This window comes from Thermobia domestica, chromosome 9 (genome assembly GCF_964235325.1).
Source record: "Thermobia domestica chromosome 9, izTheDome1.hap1.1, whole genome shotgun sequence".
Lineage (NCBI taxonomy): Eukaryota > Metazoa > Arthropoda > Insecta > Zygentoma > Lepismatidae > Thermobia > Thermobia domestica.
In genome coordinates this window covers 7652570-7677029 of record NC_137462.1, presented here as the reverse complement: position 1 = coordinate 7677029, position 24460 = coordinate 7652570, and the positions used below count along the sequence as shown (strand labels likewise).

Here is a 24460-nt window from a genome sequence, read left to right as displayed (position 1 = left end):
GCGGCGGCAGCTTGTCTCATTTGGCTAAATAAACTGGGTAACTGGCAAACTCATTGGCTAAACAGGCAAACTGGCTAACTCATTTGGCTTAAACACCCACTGGTGGACCAAAATCTTCTTCTGGGGGCACAAGCGGGTCTGGGCGGGGAAGGCATAAGCGCATGGTCCTCTTTGCATTATTTTTGAAGGTGAACTTTGTGCCTCCTTTACGGGTCTTTGGGGGCTTTCGGATCCAGGTCTGGAACCGGTCCCTAAGATCCGGTTCTGGAACCGGGTTTTCAGATCCAGATCTGGAACCGGTTCCTAAGATCCGGTTCTGGAACCGGGTTTTCAGATCCGGTTCTGGAACCGGGTTTTCAGATCCAGATCTGGAACCGGGTTTTCAGATCCAGATCTGGAACCGGGTTTTCAGATCCAGACCTGGAACCGGTTCCTAAGATCCGGCTCTGGAACCGGGTTTTCGGATCCAGGTCTGGAACCGGTTCCTAAGATCCGGTTCTGGAACCGGGTTTTCGGATCCAGGTCCAGAACCGGTTCTGAAAACCGGATCTCCGAGAACCGGTTCCGCCGGAACCGGAACTTTGTGGTCATCCCTACTAACATTCATGTCCCGTGCCCTCTTAATACTAGTATGTAATATTGAAATTGGTTTGGGTATGGACTTTTGGGTTTTGGGTAGAAGAATGATGAATTTCGAAAAGGTCTCTTAATATGTTGTAAAGAACGTTAATGATATCTGTTTACCGAAATATCGCAACTCGGCACGCTTTAAGGTTACCGAAATATCTAGAAATAAAGAGCAACAGCAAAGAGGTATGGGGTTTGCGTACTAGATAATGCCATTTCGAGAAATTAATTACTGAGGCCTAACAACTTCAAAAATAGTTTCAATCCAACACTCATACCCATATGGGGTTTGGGGGGTACAATAGGATTCGCAAAAATTAATTTTTTAAACGTTCCCAAAATATCACAAAGGTTTGAAGAACGTTACAGATATATGTTGATCGAAAACAGCAAGTCGGAAGACCTAACCGTTATAGACACACCATTAAATAAAAACGACACCATAAGGGTGTCGAATATGCGTACTACACAATACAATTTCAAAAAAAAAAAAAAATAATAATAATAATCACTGAGACCTAACAACTCACATAAGTCTAAAATAAATGTACACTCCTATGGGCTTGGTGTATCATGGGATTCGTACAACTACTAATTTATACAAATTTCCAAAATATGTCTTAACGAAGTTGGAAAACGTTGCAGACATGTGTCCAACGAAAACTTAGAACTCGAAATGTCTAGCGGCTATCAAGATATATCATCAAATAAAGAGGCACCATACAGTTATGGGGTTTTTGTGTTAGATGGTAAAATTTCCGAAAATGGTCATCAGTTCGAAGTGGGGAAAAAGTAGAGGCGGTTATGTTTTATTACGATTTTGACTCGACATACCGGTTATCTAAATGTTGAAATGCAGTGCGGGTATGCTGCCTGAAAGATTGTATTATATTTACATAATGACAGAAAACCATTGCAGAGCTTATCTGTAGGAACGCGGGGGAGGGGGGGCATGGAAAAAATATCGTCTTATGTTGTATTATAGAGAGATACACGAAAATATTCAAAAATTCGAATGAGGATATAAACAATTTCTTGGGGGTAAACTCTCGTCCCCCCTCTCGACTGTTGATTATTCCAAACACGCGGTAGGTCCGCTCCCACAGCAGTCAACCCCTAAATCCGCCCATGCTCCAAACACGGCATTTATATGCATTAAAGCAAGAAGACACACACAGACATACATAACAAAGAAACAATTCAATGTGGCCTATCGAAATATAAACTAGGTGAACTTCTTTGAAGACACCTCATTTTAAAAACAAAAGGTAGGAGAAAGGTTAAGAAAAATTCTGTGTTGTCAACTTCTACATAAGAAATAAAAACGTTTTTACGTACAAATCTATTCGTCAATTACTGCATATAAAAATGGATTTAATAAAGGTATTTAGCATCTACTTTTCAGTGAGGGTATGTTTAAATGATTAAAAAACCAGAGACGGTATGCTTTCATCACTGAAAAACAGGGTTGGCTGGTTTAAACCAAGGTGGTTTAAACTGGTTTAAACCAGCTGTTTTTTCTTTAAAAAAAAAACTGTTTTAAACCAAAAAACGAAAAGTGTTCGTAAAAGTTTAACTATTCGTAAAATCTTGATGAACACACATTTGTGGGTTATCACGTTTCACTTCCATATATTACTCGTACTATACTCAGACCTAAATTCCACATTCATTACTCAAAGAGATTATATTACAAAAGCAATCTTTTTTAATGTAACTTTATGGATGTTTCTTTTGTGATTTTTTTCATAGGTTGTTATTATTGTTATGCAACCAAAGAAAAATTCTAAACATTGTTTCGTTTTAATAATCTTTACTATTGATAAAATACATCGAAATGCCGTACTTTTTTGGGAGGGGGTCATACAAACCCCACGAGAGGCAATTATTGAAATCATAAGAATATTTGATAACTATTTATGTATAAATGGGTCAGAGCCAAAGTGGACTCAAATAATTCGCATCTTTATTCATTTTTTTTACTGATATGCAAAGTAAGTCGTTATATTTAACTTGGACTAATAGAAGTCGCAGTGAACTGACTTGGACTAAACTAGTTCTTCTGTACTCTGTAGTACTTTGAAATTGTACATATGTAATTCTGTATAATGGTTCCACTTGTGCAATTGTTTATCTTTTTGTCCTTCTGAAATGACTGTTGACGATTATATTAACAAATATGTAAAGATTAGTCCAACATATTTTTATCAGGAATCCTTCGTGAGTGAGTCGGCAGACGTATCGCATTTGTGGCCAATTAGTCCCGGTTTCGGGTTCAAATGGAGGACAATTTCTCTTGGATGTACGCCGAGAAGCGGTTTGGATTCCACTTTAAGCTTATGTGACCCCTTCCAGCATATATCGGTTGTTGCATACTAATACCAAGGCGAAATAAGCTTATTTCTATCGATATCTGATATAAATACATAGAGCAAATTATTTAAACAAAAAAAAAACTGGTTTAAACGATAAAAACCGGGTTTTTTTAAAAAAACTGGGTTTTTGATTTTTTCAATAAAAACCATGGTTTTTGCCAATCCTGCTGAAAAACCAGAGGCGGTATGGCACACCACCGCATACCGTGTCACTTCGACCACTGCCGGTCATAGAAGGTAAATAAGCAGTCTAGAAACAATTTCATCCTGAAGAATTAGGTATCTCCATGAGGATATCATGGAGACTGCCAAGATTAAATTTTAAAAGCTTTCGACATTTTTAGAGTTATATGTGCTTACCCAAAACTTCTACCCGGTATACCTAACGGCTCCAGAGGTACCGTGAAATAGAAGTGTATTAGATGTTACAATTTCAAAAATAATTATTGATGCTCAAAGTTTAAATATGATGATACCCCTATGGTACCCCAGTATGATTTCTATCGAAAGACTAGTTCAGTTCCAAGTTTTCTTCGGCCAGATTCAAGAGACATTGAATCGTGTAAAACGGTGAAATTTTCCATTATGAATACCTAACATAGCAACCGAGATGACGTTGTAAAAATATAGACCCTTAAGGATTTAGATTTTTGGATGTATGCTCTGAGGAGTTTCCTCTTAATTGAGAGTTTGGAGGGAGTTCTGCAGTTAATTATGACCTACCTCTGTGGATTAACTGTGTACCCCAGTATGGAGAAACAAATGACGTACCAAGCTGAGGTTTTCGGTAAACAGATATCACTAACATTCTTTACATTTCAGATGTTGTATCAAAATATTTAAAAATGCATAAATTAGATACCTAATGGTACACTCAAACCCCATGATACGCCCATTGGGGTATCCACCAGCTTTTTTGGCGTTCATTACGAGTTGTTGTTAAGCCTTAGTAAATACTTTTTCGAAAGTAAGTCATTCTTCTACCTGAAACCCTCCTAAAGTACATACCCGACCTTAAATGAACGAAGTAATTGTCACCTAGATTTGAACAACTTTACTCGAAGTCCCCCTCAAACAAGTTTCTGGTGACGCCACTGCTATCCAGAGGCGGGAAACAATAATACTACATTTGATCGAACAATGGGAGAAAAAGCCACAACTCTACACGTCAAAACTACGAAAACCGGGAACAGCCATTCATCCATCTGGCAACGCTGATTTGTAGCAAAGGCGTGTAAACAAATGAAAATATTCCTCATATTTTGTATGCGACGAGGCAACTCTCAAACGCTCTACCCCAAGCAGACGCGGCTCTGAAGTTCTGCGAACATTTGGTGAACACATGGAAGAAGGTTGTTGCCACGTCTGTCGTCAAAGCACGCTTCCATACAACAATAAAATGCATTTTCCATGCACTCACACATTCATATATGTATGACGCAGTAGTCAGTTCTTCGCTTTTCTCCGCGTTTCTATTTATTTGATAACTGGATTTCATTCAGTTTGATGTCTTTTCTCAATCCACACACTAGTTACAATGACTTATAACAATACAAAACACTTTATTACAACGAATTTATGTAACAAGGTGGTGGTTCAAATGTGCAGTAAAACCTCTGAATAACGAACACCGATGAGACATGATTTCTTCGTAAATGAGAGATGCTCATTAGAGGCAGATTACATAAATTACTCACATATCACGCGGTTAATTGTATGCACTATACAATAGCAATACTTATAAATGTAAATCTTGGTTAATAACGAAATAGACTATCTGGCTGGTACGCATTTATATGGGCGTGTACTGGAGCAAATATACTGTTTCTATGGTCATTTTCCTAAAACGCATATCACACCTTCAACCCTTTTTGCAATTAGGAGCCGCGGTAACTCAGTGGTAGAGCGTTCACCTCTGGTGCGTGGGGCCTGTGCGCAGGCCTATATCCAGGGGCGTCTGGGGGGCTGGTCCCCCTAAATTTTTGCTCGCCCCTTAAAATTTTCACAGTAGGCTTGCAAATAAACTATATTATGGTGATGAACTATAATATGGTTAGACCGGGCCCCCTCCTAACTTGAGCCGCTCCCCCTACATTTTTGGGCCACACAAATAATCTTGTGGTTGCAAAGATTTTAAGTTTAGACCCGGCTTTGAACGAGTTTCTCTTGCGTTTCAGTTACTCGTGTTACCGACTGAGCTAGGGCAGCCCCAGCTTATAGTAGCCTACCGGCATCTTATACTTTATCACAGCACAGCTCTTTATGAGTGTTCATAATAGGTTCTCAGCGTTACAACGGAACATTTGTACACAAAAACTGATTTTTTAAACAAAAAATGTATTTTCAAATAAAATTAAATCTATGTCAAAATTAGGGGGAAATTATTAGTACATAGTTAAATAAAATGAAACACTCAAAAACAATTGCAAATTTGAGTTATAAACCAAAATTAAGCGTTACGCACGGGACTCAGACAAAAAGCTCATTTGACAACCTCAATTACATTGGACATTATCTGCGATTTATGGCATTTTCATTTCGTATGCCATCACTTATGTTCTACATTCATTCTCCTTACTGTGCATTATATTTTTAAATTGGAAAATAGCATTTAATTAGCTTCACATTAAGTTTTCTTTTTCGACTCAGCGTCACGCACGGGACGTTACTCACGGGACAGAAAAGTAACCATGCAATTGTCTGGTTGTACTAAGACTGTTATTATGCAATATCCTTACTAGAGATTGATATTTTAAGATTAACATTTGGACATTAACAAGCATAAAAAGTTTGCATCCATAATTTAATTTTAATTAATTAAATTATATTCGAAAGTATCAAAGTCGAACTTTGCTTATAGAGTATTAGTCTAATTGTTGATTGGTGGCGTTCAAACCACATAATGTTGTACAACTGTTGAGCTGCTCGATCCTCTGTGCTACCTAACAAACATTGAGTCGTTTGAACGCTGCCATTGTCATGTGAAGTGCGGGAAAGTGAATTGAAGGGAAACGGCTTTTGGTTATTTGGTATGATTGTTACTTCACAGTGAAGATTTGCTTTAGTGAGATTTTTTTTTTTAATAAGTAACATGAATTCACAGGCAAGTAACTGTTCCAAGTAATATTGTCAGTGATGAACTGAATCGATCAACAAAAGCAACGAGTGGCCCTTAACCATGTCGGTCCCGGCATTCCCCACTGAGGACATAGAATATAACAAAATTATTATTTCTTTACAACCTTAAAATCAGACTAGCAACATTGAAAACTGACTTTGAAGTCGTAAAGAAATAATAAAAAATAATAATTTCGTTATATTTTATGTCCCCTGTGGGGGACGGTGGGACCGACATGGTTAAAGAGCTAGAAAATTTAGACTTAAACATAGGAACAAGGTGAGACTGAAAGATAAAGTGAAAATACAGCGTTATAGGCAAGTTAAAAGATTAACTCTTTTCTTCTCACGTTTTCCTTTTGCGAAACTCATTCCGCATTGTTTCGTTGTTGACCATTTAGAAGAGGAAATTACCTTTAAAATTTGAAAAAGAACAAGGTAATTCAAGTTAGATTGGTTCAAGGAAATTGAAAAGAGTGGCAGTGTACAGAATGATATATTCATCAAGTGATGAGAGCGACATTAATTCAGAATACAAGTTTGAATACGATGCTCATAATGATATTCGAACCCTCCAACTGTCGAGCTCAGAATGGACAATATTAGAGCACGTGTATTTCTCCTAGTGAAATTTGATTGTGGTTCTTCTAGAAATAGGATTATCTATCAGTATGTATGTGTGTCTGAAAGTGATATACAAGATGGGGACATTGGAGTAACAAATGTGAAATGCATGGACAGACAACAGTTGTACAAAGTTTTGGTTTGATGAAAAGAACAGATCTTATGTCTCATTTGATCAAGTTTTAAATATACTTCAAGGATTTAATTTGCTGATAAAGGGTGAAAGAATATACTATAAAATTCCAGAACCAATACCCGTTCTTGTAAAGAAGTAAAAGAGTTTTGAAACGAATCCATTTGCCCCCTACAAGAATGTCGAACCCAACTTAGATACCTACCTTTCTAAAATTTGTTTTTAAGCCTCGTGGTAAATGTTTCTATGTAACTTAACGTAAACGTTTTTGATAGTTATGTTTAGTTATATTTGATTTAGTTTCTCTCAGCAAATTCATGTTTCTTTGAGTTAATATCTTTTATTGTTTAATCTCAATAACAATAAACACGTATTGAAATCTAAATAACTCGTTCACTTCCTTATTTTATTCACTTCTTTCGATAAATCTGTAAATGTACCGTGCGTAACGTTACGCACGGGACAACATTTCTGTACCTCATGAAATACATAAGGAAGATTAATAAACAAATTTAATAAGTACCACTAACAGGCTAATTCTACTTTATCCTCTGCACTTACAAAGGAAAGACGAAAAATACATGTATTCCGTTACGCACGGGACAGCAAAACATAACAACGATTTTTGCCTACCAGAATAAAACATTAATTAAAACAAAATTGTCAAATTTTTGGCAAAGGTGCACTTCATATTTTTTGCTATTGTTCATATAATTACGGATTTAGAATTTAGTTTGAAAATTTATTTGAAAATTGGGATATGTGAACAGAATTGAGCATGATGTAGAACAGATAAAGTTTATGTGGTCAAAACCTTGTAAATATATTTTACAAAAAAGATTTTAAACGTCTCAGTATACAGTTACACTATTTCTTAATAGAAAAACACAAACATCATAGTTTCAAATTAATTTTGAAAATTGACTGCACTTGCCATAGAATCACCTAAAAGATTTCAACTAAAAATCAATTAATCAAATATCGCGACTTCCCTGAAAACATATAGGCTAACACGTCCCGCCATTGATATGCACCCATATCAATTTTGGAAAGTCGACACCGTTAGTGTGGGGTCTCTGGTTTGATCTCAGCTCGTGCCAAGTGGGCTACGTGGTGAACAAACACCGTGAACGTAGGTTTTCTCTGAATCCTCCCGTTTCCTCCCACTTTCTTCATTTCACATTTCATTCATTTCTCATCATCACCGTCTTCTTTACCCTACCCGACATAATCGTGGGACGTAAAACTGAAAGATCTCATTTTCAACATGCAATTATTGTGTGTGGTGATTTAACAGTGACTTATGACAACCATATTCTATGGGGAAACGATGCTGTCCATTGTGCGCAGAATTATTTTCAAACTGCGCAGAGTGTTATTTCATATCTGTCACGTAAGTCATTAAACGACCGGAAGAAAATAAGACTGTCTGTGTCCTATCTGAAACAATGAAATGAAACCTTTGAGTTTTACGTCCCACGGTTATGCCGGTTAGGCTAAAGGAGACGGTGATGATGAGTAATGAATGAAATGGTGGAATGAAGAAAGTGGGAGGAAACGGGAGAACCCCGAGAAAACCCACGGACACTGTCTATCCATCACAAAGTTCACTTGGCGGGGCTGGGATCCCAAGCACCAGAGGTGAACGCTCTACCACTGAGCCACCGCGACCCCCTGTCCTACCTGAGAGTGTCAAAGATTCTCCCAACTGGCTGTTCCGTAATAATAAATAGGCCTATATTTTTGCTTACTTTTACTTATACTTAACATATCCAATAAAACACTAACTTAACCAATCTTAACCTTAAATTTATTTTTAGTTTCCGTGTTTAAAACATACATCTACTTTGGGTATTAGCCCTAGCCTACATGCTAGCAATTTAAAGCAACTATAGTGAAACCTCTCTAAAGCGAAATCAAAAATTGTCCGCTATAGGTGTTCGCCTTAAAGAAGTTTCAATATTTTCTTACATAAATTAGTAATCAAGGTGATATGTAATTAAAAAAAAAATGTATGAATCGTGTATTTACGAATACTACCTAATGTTACGACACCTGCATTATCATCCGCCATCCAATACCCTATATTCGAGGCACAACACTGAAATAAGATGCTATAGTTCTCTGCACTTTTCACTTATCACTAATTACTACGTTTTCAGTATGTCGCTTTATTTGTGGGTTAATTGCAGTCCAGAAGTGTCTTTTTTCAGGCAATATGCGTACCCGCGGGGAAAAAATACCAAACTTGTCTTCTGCTTGGTCAGAGATTCCAGAAGGACAGTAGCATAACATGTCATCCCAAACGTCGGGCAACTGTCAATCACTTTTGTGTCTAAAACAGCTTGAGTGGAAGTGGGATACATGCAAAGGACATGAGAATGTTACTAAACAGAGACGCTTCATCTGGGTTGCTGAGCAGACAGTTGAGGAAGCTAAATGTCACATTGCTTCCTTTGTTGTATGATTAACGTTTGCGTTTCGCGCAGGTTCTTCTTTTTCTTCAAATAAAATAGGATCTCTTTTTGGTAGGCGTGATAAGTTTATTGAAGTTAATGAGAAAAACAGAAGTTACAAATTCCACAACAAACAACTACAAAATCTCACTGACTGTTCTTTCAGTAAAATTATTAAAGTTCCACTTCAGATAGAAAACAAGACACCAGATACGATAAAATATAAGAATATACGATGTAAAAATGTCGTTAATAAGATAGACGAAAATACAAGATGTTATAAAACAAGTTACTGTGACGAATCAAGATACAGTAATTCTAGATACAGTAGTCTCAGATACAGTAACGCTAGATACAGAAGTCGCCGATACAGACCGCGAAGAATTTAGTAACAATATCGAAGTGCTTCCCCGGAATGTGCCGAGCCTTGTATAGCAACTAGTATATAAAACTATCGTAAGCACAAAGATCGAATAATCACATGAGTTTAGGTCGACACGTGGATGCACGTGGAGACCTATCATACAGACTTTGAAACTGGACTTAGTAATCCATGCTCTCACTGCGTGATGTACACACGCGTACATTATCTTACTTCCTTGAAAAAGAAACCATTACAAAAGAGAGTATTTTGAAAGTACATACACTATCATCACATATGTGTGACCCTTCAGTGACCCTACATCCTGTTCTTGGCTGGCACATTATCAATAGCTTAAAGAACAAAGATTCGTCTTTTATACAATATTAACATTGACTTCAAAAATAATAATATAACAACTATGAAATACACTAACTTATAATCGAACCCCGATCCTTTATATACACTATATACAGTGACATTCCAGGTAAGTACTGCTAAGAGGGGAGGTGCATCGAAGGTGATAAACAAAATAAGAAAAAGAAAAGAAAAAAAATAACTAAATATATGTTCATACAACACCTCCCTCCTTTTTTGAATTTTCATATCAAATTGCGAATTTGGTTGCGAATTTGGATACTGAAAATTCACAGTCTGATATGAAACATTAAAAGATTTTCTTTTTACCTTTCCTTACGTAGATTAGGACTTTTCTTAGGGGGAACAGCTACCTGTAACTCATCTGTAATCTCAGTAAGCTGCTCAGCAATTTTTGACATGACTACAGGCTCAGTGGTATCTTGTTTTTGATTTATTTTGGTAATAATAAAAGGTTTAATGCATATTTGTTTACAACAACTATCATCATCAAAATACCTTTTGAAAAAGCGAAAACATTTACATCGGTAACAACAACAAAATATTAATATTAGAGTTATCAGAACTGTACCAAAATATGAAAACCACGAGAGATGGGTTACCTTTTCGGAATGAAGTAGTTTCCATTGTTCATCATCTATTTTCTTTTCTACTTCCTGAATTTTATGGCTTGCTACCTTTAAGTCACTAACCGAATTAATTACATGTTGAATAGGTAGGTTAATTTGCATATCTTCCAAGTATATATGAGAATTTAATATTTCACAACAATTATCAGTAAGATTTAATTTCGGAGTAAAGTCTTTACCTGTAACATTGGTTTCATACCATGTTTGTGTTTGGAGGATCGCCTTCAAACCATAAGCTTTACAATTATTATCTAGATGAATAATACCTGAATTTGTTAGAATTAAATCATAAGGTTCAAATCCATTACATAATATTGTCATTTTCTCTTCCTGTGGAGCAGCAAAAATCCACTCATTATTATTTAAGGTTACGAATATACAATGATCAATTTGTATCACATGTTTATTACAATCCATGGGAACATAATGAACATATTGTAATAATTTCATTTCACACTCTTGATTTATATGACTAGACAAGATAGGAAACGTTTGTTTACACAAAAACCAATCTTGTTTAAGAATCTTACATTTATTGAACTCAATTTCAGTCATTTTTGCGTAATATTGCTTAATTGAATCAACTAAAAGGTAAGGTTTTTCAGGTTGAATAAAAACAAACTTATTTGTTGTATTCTTTATTTTAGTGGGGAAGGGAGTTAACTTATATACTAGATAACGAATGGAATCTGTCAAAGGGAGACGAATTACATAGGCTAATATTCCATTATTGATAAACACATCTAAATTAATTATTTTCAATAACAAGTAACTATTCCTAGTACTTGTCCCAATTGGTAAAGATAACGCACTATGGAGGTCACTTTGACTAGCCTTCCAATGTTGGATTATTTGATAAGGAGTGATTATGTGAGGCTGTAATACACCTTTCTGTGCATTTAAAATTGCTTGCAAAACAATTTCATACTGATCCTTTAAATCTCTTAAATACCTTTCAACTTTTGCGATATGTTCATTTATTGTATACTTTAAATTTAAATCCAAAAATGCTTCATTTAAATGTCTCTCTCTTTTTGATATCTCTTTACTTATATGCTCTAAACCTTGACTCAAAATATTTTCGTTAGTTTCTACTGTATGAAGAGTGTTATTAATACCTTGAAGGGTAGATTTAACAATAGTCATCTGCTCTTTACTCAATTTCAAGAAATCTAATTGTTCTTTTTCTAATTTATTGATTTTTTGAGTGTAATAATTGGCATCTTCATCGTCCAAGGTGCCAAATAGAAATTTAGCAAGGTGACCAATACCATCTATTAACCCTCGTTTTCTTCTACTTTCTTGCGAAGAAATTTTTGTTACTTCTTTTATTATTTCCTTAACCTCTTTGATATCAGATACCTTAGTCAAGACTTGATTTACGAACACTGTAGCACAACTTGTTTTATTTGATTTCACCACTGAGTGTCTACACAGGTTTTGTGTCCTATCTACGTAAGTTTCCAAATTACGAAAGCTTATATCTAGCTTAGTTAAGTTAACGTAAGAGACCAATTGCCAGTAAGTATTATATAACTGAACCTCTCCTAAAGAGTCATAATAAATACCTGCCGTATTTTCAAATTTCTTTATGCGTGCTCCAAGCTCTAGACTACTACATATAAGAGAAACCAGTAGAATAGCTTTAAGTCCTATCATTTTGAACAATCCTGTAAATATAGAAACGTTATTTTACTTTCCTTACTTTTTTTTTTTTTTTTTTTTTTTTTTTTTTACAAGATAACATGAAGAATTTGAGTTACTTAATAATACATCTTTAATCTATTGGCATGCACAGTCATCTCTTGTTTGCCAACCTTTAAGGTACAGTTTACACCTTTTGTTCGAATTATATCGTACGGTCCCCGCCACAGACTGTCAAGTTTCTTTGATCTGCCGCGGCGGACTGACTCATCATATAATAACACTTTATCTCCTTTCTGAAAAATGCATTCGTTTTCGTTTCTATCATAATATTCTTTACTTTTCTCCTTTTTGTCAATGAGGTTTGCTCTAGCTAATCCGTGCATCTCCTGCAATTTGTGTTTCAACTGTTTTACATAATCATCGTAATTGTATACAACTTCAGAGGGTTTTCTTTGTAATACACCTGGTACATTTACAGGTTTCCCGAATAACAGTTCGAAGGGAGTGTATTGAGTGGAACTATGAGGAGTGGTATTATAACAGAAAGTAGCATATGATGCTAATTCATCCCAATTATTCTGATTTTCTGCCACATAACATCGCAAGAAAAATTTTAAAGACTGATGGAATTTTTCTATACCACCATTCGATGCCGGATGGTATGGGGTTGTATGTAGTTTTTCTATTTGTAACAATTTACAAATACGCGTGAAGACATCGCTTAAGAAATTACTTCCGCAATCAGACAATATACTGTGTGGAATGCCAAATTTTAGCACTACATTCTCGACAAAGGCTTTGCTGATTGTATCAGCATCTTGAGAAGGGATGGGAATTGCAATAACAAATTTTGAAAGGTTATCTTGTACAGTCAATAAATATTTGTTTCTGTGTTCTAAAGTTTCTGGGAGAGGCCCGACTAAATCTAAAGAGACCTTTTCAAAAACTGTACTGGGCGTGTCAGTTATTACCATCTTCATTTTTACCTTTTGCTGTGTGTTTCTATTCTTTTGACATATTTCACACCCTTTTATGTAATCTTCAACATCTTCCTTCAGTTTTGGCCATTCTTTAATGTCAATATTATTTAAAGAAAGGTACTTCCTAATCTTTTCATAACATCTATTCATTCCTATATGTCCACCTAGAATTTGGGTATGAAACTCTTCTAAAATTTTGTTTTTCGTTTCTAAGTCTAAAGCTTCAGCTTTTTCTTTCTGTTGTGAATCACAATTTGATACCCTATCTTCTTCTTCAATAACATCTAAAGAATACATTCGTGACAAGGCGTCAGAATTTGTATTTAAGCTTCCTTTCTTATACACAATTTCGTATTGATATTCCTCTAAAAGTATTCTCCATTTTAAAAGTCTAGATGTCGGATTTTGTACTCTAAAAACCCACGTTAGTGGCTTGCAATCTGTGACAAAAGTTACTTTTGTTCCGTAAATGTACGGTCTAAAAACTTTGCTAGCCCACACTAGAGCCGCCAGTTCCCGTTCAGTCGCTGAGTACGATCTCTCTGCTTTATTGAAAACTCTACTAGCATACGCAATTGGAAGATCTTTGTTTATTTCACCCTGTGAGAGAATAGCTCCGCAGGCAAATGCCGAAGCATCCGATGTGATTATAAAAGGCTTTTTAAAATCAGGATACTGCAAAATCGGAGGAGTTGTCAATTTCTCTTTAAGAGAATCAAATGCAACTTGTTGTTTGATTCCCCAAGAAAACTGGACGTCTTCTTTTAATAAGGACGTTAAGGGTAAAGCAATTTTACTGTAGTCTTTTAGAAATTTCCTATAATATCCAGTAAGTCCTAGAAATCCCTTAATTTGTTTCTTATTCTGAGGAACAGGAAAGTTCTGAACTTTCTCCACTAATCTTGGATCTGGTTTTACTCCGTTAGGTGTAATGACATGTCCTAAGTATGTTAATTCTGGCTTCAAAAATTCAGTCTTATCTACACTTAACTGCAAATTGCTTTTGCGAAATCTTTGCAAAATCTCACGTAATCTACTATTATGCTCTTCTAAAGAACTAGAGAAGACCACTAAATCATCCAGGTAGATGAAACAACTCGTACCTGTCAGCCCTGCTAACACTGTATTCATCAATCTTTGAAAAGTGGCCGGTGCTGTCGCCAGACCGAAAGCAAGTCGCTTGAATTGATAATGATTTTCAGGTGTACTGAACGCAGTTATAGGTCTATCCTTTTCCCTAATATAGCATTGATGGTACCCACTATGGAGATCTAAACTGGAAAAGTAACGCGCATTGGCTAAATTACTCAAAATGTCGTCTATGTTAGGTAACGGAAAGGACGAATGGACACATAGATCATTGACAGATCGATAATCGACTATTAGTCTATATTTCTGTTTTCCTGATGCATCGAGTTTCTTTGGAATAAGGAAAATAGAACTGTTCCAAGGAGAAGTTGAGACTTCTATAATGTCTTGTTTTAACAACTCTTCTATTTGTCTATTTAATTCTTCCTTATGACATTCTGGCACTCGGTAATTCTTTTTGTTAACAATTTTGCCTACATGTTTAGGATCAATAACAATTTCATGTTCAAGAACATTTGTAGCAGTTAGTTTGTCTCCTGGTAGAAAGAAAACATCATTGAATTCATCGCAAAGTTCAAGTATACTTTCTTTTTCTTTGGGTGGTAAATGACCTAGCCTTAAAAGCTTATGAAGTAATTTTAAACGTTCAGTTAAACTTTCTGAATTTGACTTTTGTGGAACCCTGTCTTTTTCACACTGAATATTTAAAACATGGTTTTCTTCTAATTTCTCTAAGTCTATCGGATCTAAGGTAATATTCTCTACTGAAGAATTTACATTTAACACACTAGCTATGCATTTATTTTCTTTCGCTACTGTCAAACAAGAAGAAAGAAAAACACCCGGTTTAATTTCTCGTTTTTCTACAATTCCAATTCCTGTGCTGTTTGTGGGAACAAAAACTAGCTTCTCGCATCGAGCTGGAATACTATATGTCAACGGTAGTATAAGCTTATCGCTGCCCTTAAGGTCAAGTTTCTGGCAAGCTTGTGTTGACAAGGGAGGAGGAGGGGGAGGATGGAATTCTAACAAACAATTTTTTTGTTTCAAAAAATCACGACCAAGAATGTGTCTGTCTTCCGATAAGCATCCTTCAGAAATAACATGAAATTTATGTGAGAATTCTACTCCTTTTATCACTAACGTTAGATAAATAGTACCTAGTGACCTAGTTTTAACATTGTTTAATCCTTTCAATGTCACAGTTTGTGTTGTATCAATATTCTTTCTAAAACTGCATGGAAGTGCATGGATTTGCCAAAGACTTAAGTCACTGCCTGTATCTAAGAGAAAAGTTGCATCAGCATGCAATTCTTTAATGAATGCCGTAATAGTACCTTCTTCTTGATTTGTTACTATGCAACCCTTCGTGTTATCTGAGATGCAAACAGGTTGCTCATTTACATCCATTTGCGGTTTCCCTGACCATTACAACTTGAGCACATCTGACTACTGCAGGCTTTTACTTCATTAAAATGCAGAGAACTTTGTTCTTTATCACAAATTCTCTCATTTCCACTAGTATTTACTTTACTAGCAACATGCAAACAATTGCTATAACCTTCCGTGCCTCGCGCGGCGCTCTCGGAAAAATTACAATTAACCCCTCCTGTGCCTCTCGCGGCGATCTCAGGAGAATTTCCATTAACACATCCTGTGCCTCTCGCGGCGATCTCAGGACAAATTTCACAAACGTGTACCGTTTTCATAAACTGATTAGAAGAATTTCCTCTTTCCTTTCTTTTCTGTAATTTGCATTGAGCTTTGGTGTGACCAGGCTTATGGCATAGGTAACATACTAATTCTTTCTTTTGAGCTTTCTTACTATTTACATTTGGAAAGGGGAGAGAAGTGTGGGAAGTGATCTGTGTTTCTTCTTCTAGAGCGAGTTCGATAATATATCCTAAGGATGTATCATCATCGCTTTTAGATCGTACAATCATCTGAATTCTGTCATTTGTTAGCCCCTGAATAAAACTCGCTTTAGCTAAAATTTCAACAAGTGCTATAGCTCCTGGCAATTTAGATGCATCTATAACACGAGCAACGGCTTCGCGTAATTGACTTTGAAGAGTATCTACTTTACTTGCCCATGAAGCAATTGAATCAGCTTTGGTTTGTCTAGCACTAAAAAGCTGGCATGCATAAAAATCAATAGTTCGTCTAATGGAATAATTTTCTATTAATATTTGTTTAACAGCTTCCCACGTAGTAGTGGTTTTTCTAACTAACAATTTAGATCTAGCATCCCCAGTTATTTTTGCTTTAACAAATTTCAAAAGGGTACTATGCTTAGCTGGGTCAACCAATTCAAAAGCAGCATCTACATTAGACAGAAATTCTTCTAATGCTTCTCTTTTTCCCGAAAATGGTACTGAAATTAACTTTAGTGCTTCTGACACACTACAATACTCTACTTCTGTATCTGAAGAATCAGCACTACCACCGGTAGCCATTGGCAATTAGTACTTACGTTAAACTATACAATTTAAATTTACAGAAATTTTGTTAGCGACAATACCTTTCTTACACCTTCTGTTTTGCCAAGTATTCCCAAGATTAAACGAATGAAATATATTTTAATCCTTCCCTAGAGGAACGGTGAATACTAAAGCCTTCTATCTTTGACTGTTCTTGTCTTGATTTTACGTTATTCACTTCACAAGTAAACAACAACCGCGGTGACCAAAGAACAAACCTTTTCTATCTCCAGGCGTAACACTTGAAAATTTTGGAAGTTCAAACAAGCAATGAAAATTGTAACCAACCTTGAATTTCCTGTGATGGGGGGTGCTGCTGGCGTCGATCCTGGTACTTTTCCGATGTTGGTTTAAAGATGAGGCCTCTGGATTTCCACAAGATCTCGGCTTGGAATGTTGCTCAACTGGGACCAGCCACACTTGAGAATGGTACTGCTTACTGGATCTCTGGAACTGGTTGCAATAAAACTGGAACACTGGAACGGTGTGTACGCCGAGGTATCCGCTACACCTTGAACAGGCAAGCTTCTTGCACTCACAGTAAAAAAGGTATTCTCGACGAAGTGCGGTCTGTATCTGGACGTAACGATATTTTAAAATGTATCAGCTTCGTGTCGAAGAACGAACTCTGATTACAATGATGAATGTTCAACTTAGTAACTGTGGAACGTGCACTGGAATCGAACTTCGAGTACGTCGGTTGAGATCCTGCCTAGCTGCCACCACTTTATTTTCCTGTTGTATGATTAACGTTTGCGTTTCGCGCAGGTTCTTCTTTTTCTTCAAATAAAATAGGATCTCTTTTTGGTAGGCGTGATAAGTTTATTGAAGTTAATGAGAAAAACAGAAGTTACAAATTCCACAACAAACAACTACAAAATCTCACTGACTGTTCTTTCAGTAAAATTATTAAAGTTCCACTTCAGATAGAAAACAAGACACCAGATACGATAAAATATAAGAATATACGATGTAAAAATGTCGTTAATAAGATAGACGAAAATACAAGATGTTATAAAACAAGTTACTGTGACGAATCAAGATACAGTAATTCTAGATACAGTAGTCTCAGATACAGTAACGCTAGATACAGAAGTCGCCGATACAGACCGCGAAGAATTTAGTAACAATATCGAAGTGCTTCCCCGGAATGTGCCGAGCCTTGTATAGCAACTAGTATATAAAACTATCGTAAGCACAAAGATCGAATAATCACATGAGTTTAGGTCGACACGTGGATGCACGTGGAGACCTATCATACAGACTTTGAAACTGGACTTAGTAATCCATGCTCTCACTGCGTGATGTACACACGCGTACATTATCTTACTTCCTTGAAAAAGAAACCATTACAAAAGAGAGTATTTTGAAAGTACATACACTATCATCACATATGTGTGACCCTTCAGTGACCCTACATCCTGTTCTTGGCTGGCACATTATCAATAGCTTAAAGAACAAAGATTCGTCTTTTATACAATATTAACATTGACTTCAAAAATAATAATATAACAACTATGAAATACACTAACTTATAATCGAACCCCGATCCTTTATATACACTATATACAGTGACATTCCAGGTAAGTACTGCTAAGAGGGGAGGTGCATCGAAGGTGATAAACAAAATAAGAAAAAGAAAAGAAAAAAAATAACTAAATATATGTTCATACAACACCTTCGTGACATATATATGAAAAAAATGATTTTTTATTATACTTGTTTCTAGAGATGGTGTCCGTAATACAGAGGTAAATAGTACTTATAAAAGACAGAAAAGACTGTCCGTGTCCGTACTAGAGAGTGTCCGCTTTAGAGAGGTTTGCGAATATGTTTTTTCCTATTGCAGTGTTTGGGGATTACAAAAGATGTCCGTTACTGGTGTCCGTTAGTAGAGGTTTCACTGTACTTCACTTCCGCTTCAGCAACAGTATTTGCTCCATTCGGCCAATGGCCCCTTTACTCTTACGAAAAGAAAAATGCTCAACCTTGTTGCTATGAAGTCAATACGCCTTCTCGCCTGCAACCAACCAAACTCGTGTGGGTTTAGGTTGTATAAGCAACAGGCGCTCCATGTTTCGAAATCCTACATTTTAGCAGAGATAGCAAATTTATAGCAAAGATATAGCAAAGATAAGCTATTGCAAAAATTGAGAGTAAAATATTATTAGACTGTCATTGGGTATCTGTTCAAATTCCAAGTGCCAAAATTTAACTCGAGCAAAAAAATATCTCGTGATAAAAGCACTGTTAATTAATAGTGTAAGCGTTCCCCCATGAAGAACAGCAGAACTCGGTCCTGTATCCCCATTGTTCAACACCCAAGTATCCACGCACAGGGAAGTACGCAGAGGTGGTTCCTGCGAGATCCATTCTTCCCCAAAATTCCAACTTTTCTGTAATTTTAGTCTAATTTTAGAGATGATTTTACAAATCTTTATCAATTTGTCCTCATATTGACGTTCAAAAGCTTCGGTCCCCTCCCGAAATATATCCTTGTGTACGTGTTTGCCCACGCACTAACTACAAACGATTACATTCACAGTGCGGAATTTAATTCGCGTCTTTTAGCGCTCGCGTAAAGCTATTTACAAAGGAATCGAAGTAAAACAATGAAGACATGACGACGACACAATACTATAGATGCAGGCCCGTATCCACGGGGGGTCTAGTGGGACCGAGCCGTCCCTAAATTTTTGCTGGCCCCCTAAAATTTTCACGGTAGATTTGGAAATGAACTATAATATGATGATGAACTATGATTGATCCGGCCCCCCTCCCCCCTACATCTTTGGGCTGACTACCGGCCTGTATAGATGCAAAGCGTGTAAACATAAAAATCAGCAAACTGGGAAAACTATCACTCGTGTAAGTTCTCGCAATAGTAAAGTTCTGAACTCCAGACCGGATTTTGTACATCTGATCCTGGGTTCGATTCCTGATGGAAGAGTCTTGAAGTTTGAATGAAAGCATTACGGGGTTTCAGATTCCATCTTAAAACTATAGGACCACGTCTCAGATTGCTGAAAAGGAACGCTAATTCATACTCCAATCCAATACAGCAGAAGCTGAAGAACAATTGATAGAAGGCTAATCCCCCTACTGACGTCAGAAGGTGGGTTTACTGATTTGTATTGTGTATTCTAGGTGGCAGCACGAGGGGGGCACAACACGGGCCCATCACGCATCAGTGGATTGAGCGTATTGCTGAGAATGACCTAGCTTTGTTCCCTTGTCTTCCAGATCTCCTGATTTAACGCCCTACGACTTCTTCCTGTGGGGGTACGTTAAGGACCTTGTTTACATGCCTCACTACCGCAATCCTTAGTCAAGCTCAAAGAGCACATCAGTACTGCACGAGCTCAAAGAGCGCATTAGTACTGCAGTACAGACAATTGAGAAGACTATGCTACAAAATGTATGGAATGGGCTCGAGTATGAGTATGAGTGGGGGAAGTAATGAGGGAATCAACAACGAGGTTACATGTTTCCGTCTCGATAAAGTGAACTCGAGTATCGTCTGGACGTGTGTCGTGTCACCAGAGGGGTACATATTGAATATTTGTATAGAAGGTGCTGGCGAGTTTGTGGTCATTTTCAATCCGAATTTGAATCCTGTTCAGCGAATGGATGTTACGTATTGTCATTTCATCATTCGAAAATTATAACACAATTAGGCCTACATGTTAGTCTGCTAAGAATCAGAATTGTTTAGCACATGGCTATACATAGTTAGGAGCTCGATTTTCATAGGTCTGCCTTCATTACTACACAATTCAAAATAATTTCTTAAATTTGAGAAACAGTTTCTTATCTGTGCACCGAGACAATATTTTCTTAGAAATGAGACTTGGGAATTTTCATTCAAAGGAAAGTAACAGTATATTTTCTCGTTTTGCTTTATACAACCTCATCTATTTTTCTTCATTTCTCATTAATGAGGGTTTCAAACTCTCGTTTCTAAGAAAAAAATACTCTTGGTACACAGATAATAAAAACGGTTTCTCAAATTTAAGGAACACAGAAAAATCCGTTCTCCGGACAGCGGTATATTGTACAAATATATGCTATCCTCTTGCTTACTACAGAAATCAGTACGGACCATACGTTGTCCGTACGCTATATAGGCACTGCTCTTAGATGTTGTGCATGTCGATGCAGGATGTCTGACATCGAACAGTTTTCCGTATATCACATGCATATACTTATGTTACATTCCTCAGCTGTATGTTATATACGTCTATTTGTAAGATCCTGACGCCTATATTGTTTCATACGGAAAGTAGGTATTGATGAACACTTAAATAAAGTATTATAAAACATGTGTTTTCAGTTATACGTCTGCTATACGTTATACGTCTGCTATACGTTAAGTCCAACACTACAGGAATTACGCATATAACCTTCCTTTTTAAGTACGCCATCTACATTTTTTTCTCAGTGAAGTATTTTTAACAGTGTACATAGTGAATTGAATTCAGTCATATAGTCACTGATGGTATGCAACGCGAATTTAGGGGTTTTAATCCCTCCTCGAGCCAGATATGCGAAAGAATAAACAATATTAAGATCTGTATACAAACATCCAACTTGGAAGCTTGAACCCTCCTTGACGAACTTTGCGTACGCCACTGGACATAATAATAATAAAATATAGAATGATTTGGATCATTATCGTTTCTTCTAGGATTTATACTTGTAGTCAACTTCCTATGAGTATTACCTGAACTAGAAATTGCAGCATTCCCAAGATTACGGACGATTAATAAATCCCATCCACATTTTTCTGTCTACTTTCACAATTTACAGATAAAAAAGAGTAGAAGCATCAAATCATTTACATGTGCTGAGAAATTCGCATTTGCCAGTAAGACTACAGTGGAGCCATCCGCTTCAGTTGAAAGAAATGCAGAAAACGGATTGCAGTCCTGTCTTTTCTCAGTGGCTCAGATTGCAAAGAACATCAGATTATCAAGATATTTCCCGTCACTTACTACTTACTACATTATTATTATTATTATTATTATTATTATTATTATTATTATTATTATTATTATTATTATTATTATTATTATTATTATTATTATTATTATTATTCAGGGTGTCCTCTAACTTTTCATACATAGGACTTTTTATGAGAACTATTTTTATTTATGTTATACAGTCTATGTTACTACCTTTGTTTTGAAAACTCATTTCGAAGCGTATATCTCCTCCTACTAAAGACAGCGACGTAACTAGGGAGGGGGACCAACGGAGCTTGTGCCTCGGACGCTGGATTGGGGGGAAGGATGCAAAATTGAGCAAATATTTAATTTCACTACAAGCAAGGAAAGGAGTTTTAACATACTAAAGATCATTTAAAAAAAATACCTCAGAAACTTTAGAGCAACGATTCGTCAACCTTACGATCATATCCATAGAGTAAAAGTTAGCTTCAAAGCATTGTAATTTGCAGTTATTATGATAAGACGATACGAATATGTCAAGCATGCTACTCTCAGATAACGGCAATCAAAAATGAAATGAAACTAAATCTTCGAGTTTTACGTCCCACGGTTACGCCGGCTAGGCTAAAGGAGACTGTGATGATGAGAAATGAATGAAATGGTGAAATGAAGAAAGTGGGAGGAAAGGGGAGAACCCGAGGTAACCCACGCACACGGTGTTTGTCCACCACAAAAGTTAACTTGGTGCGAGCTGGGATCGAAACAAAGACCTCAAGCACCAAAGGTGAACGCTCTACCACTGAGCCCCAATGGTAATCAAAGTTTGTTGTTTTATCTTGTACTAAAAATTAAATTACGTACTGCAATTTTGAAATCAAGTTCTACCACTTGAAGAAAAAAATGAAATACGAGAATTACTATGTTGCCAATATCAGGTGTAGTTGTGGAGCGTTTTGGTTCTTTGGTCGGGGATTTGATCCGGGCTGTAACTAGCCTAGATGCGTCGCTGACTGAAGAACACGTATAAACACAGCCAAAGCTTTGCTTGTCATGGCGTTCGTAAAACGTTTCTTTCAAACGATTTGTTTTGTATGTTGTTTTTTTAAATAAACTACGACCTTCAAATGCCCCCAACGACAAAAGCTATGTCCAATGAGATCCGGGAAACTAGGAGGCCACTCTACAGAACCACCTATTCAACGACGGACGTGAATACCAAAATGCGTATTTTACCTATGTATGGAAACTTATGGGACACCGTATGTAACTTAAATCTAATTACTTATCATATTTCTAATGTTTTAAATTAATGTAAAACTAATAATAATGTTACAGAACTTTGAAACGATGCAATCGTTCTTCTGAGGTCTTTTTCTGACGTGTGTGGCGCCGTCTCAGGAAGTGCCTTGATCGCTCACTCAAGGAGGTTGTGACGGACCATTACGGACATCACACCCAGATCGAGTGAGTGACCACAACACAAATTCGTCCACTCCACATGGGTAGGCTGGTTAGTTTCATCTCCTTCACCTCAGCTGATGCTCCAACACAGTTCCACTCTTGACTCCTGTTAACAAATTTTGGCATTTGTCCAAACTAAAACCACAATAATTACAGTATAACACATTACTTTCGCTATACAAAATTCTATACAATATTACGGGTATTTAACAGGAAAAAAAGTTATATATCCAAAGATATATAACGCCGGCACTGTTTGAGAGGTGATTCCTGACACCAAGATAAGAAGAAAAATATAGACCAACCTGCGTGCACAAATGCTTCCTTACGGAGTTATAGGCTGCCGAAAACATTAAAAACTGAAATTTAAAGGTCCATAGCTCCAATACTATGAGACCTATCATAGTCGGGTCAAGACTACTTACGAACTAGCATGTGCCCCATCCAAATATCCAAATGTCAAAATCCTGCGATACTTCAGGAACAATTTTTATAGAGGTAGTTGGTGAGTACTTTAAATTATTGCCCGTTGCCAAACTCCCTCTTTAAAAATTGCTTCGTTGAGTACTGCAGGATTTTGAACCTTGGGATACTTGGATAAGACACATACTAGTTTCTAAATCAAGTCTTGACCCGACTGCAGTAGGTCCCATAGTTTTGGAGCTATGGACCTCTAAAGTTCATTTTCTGACGTTTTCGGCAGCTTATAATTCCCAAAGGAAGCATTTATGCACCCAGGTTGGTCTATACTTTTTGTCTGATCTTGCTGTCAGGATTCACTTTCCAAACGTTGTCGGTGTTATTTTGAATCACCTTGTATATTATTGACCTGAAGAAAACTATACGAGTTAATGAAAATCTTCATGCTTAGTTTTCGAGAAAATGGATTTTTTTTGTAAACTTAACAATTAATGCTGTACCTACGTCACCTATTAAGAAACTGAAATATAGGCTCTCCAAGGTCTTCGTTATAATATTAGCAACTGATAAAGACTTTGGCGAATGAGATATAGCCCAAAATTATTACATGTACTCCAAAATTATAATGAAAGATAGCCCACAATTATCATACAGCACAAAAGTAAAGAAATGTAGTTCAAAATCATGGTATGTAGCCGAAAGTTATAATGAAATTAGCCTAAAATTATAACGAT

At 36.5% G+C, this 24460-nt stretch overlaps 2 protein-coding genes across 3 annotated transcripts in view; both read right to left on the bottom strand.

Annotated features, from left to right (window-relative positions):
* LOC145694375 (matrix metalloproteinase-2-like) overlaps positions 1 to 24460 on the bottom strand; it is a 429459-nt gene that overhangs the window by 50023 nt on the left and 354976 nt on the right. The gene's annotated exons all lie outside the window — the stretch shown is intronic.
* LOC145694376 (uncharacterized) lies at positions 9399 to 18553 on the bottom strand. The gene is made up of 2 exons (XM_081770543.1): positions 17185 to 18553; positions 9399 to 12370 (listed from the first exon to the last, which is right to left on the bottom strand). Exon 2 carries the CDS (start codon positions 12357 to 12359, stop codon positions 10377 to 10379), a length of 1983 nt encoding a protein of 660 aa, XP_081626669.1. The 5' UTR covers positions 12360 to 12370; positions 17185 to 18553; the 3' UTR covers positions 9399 to 10376.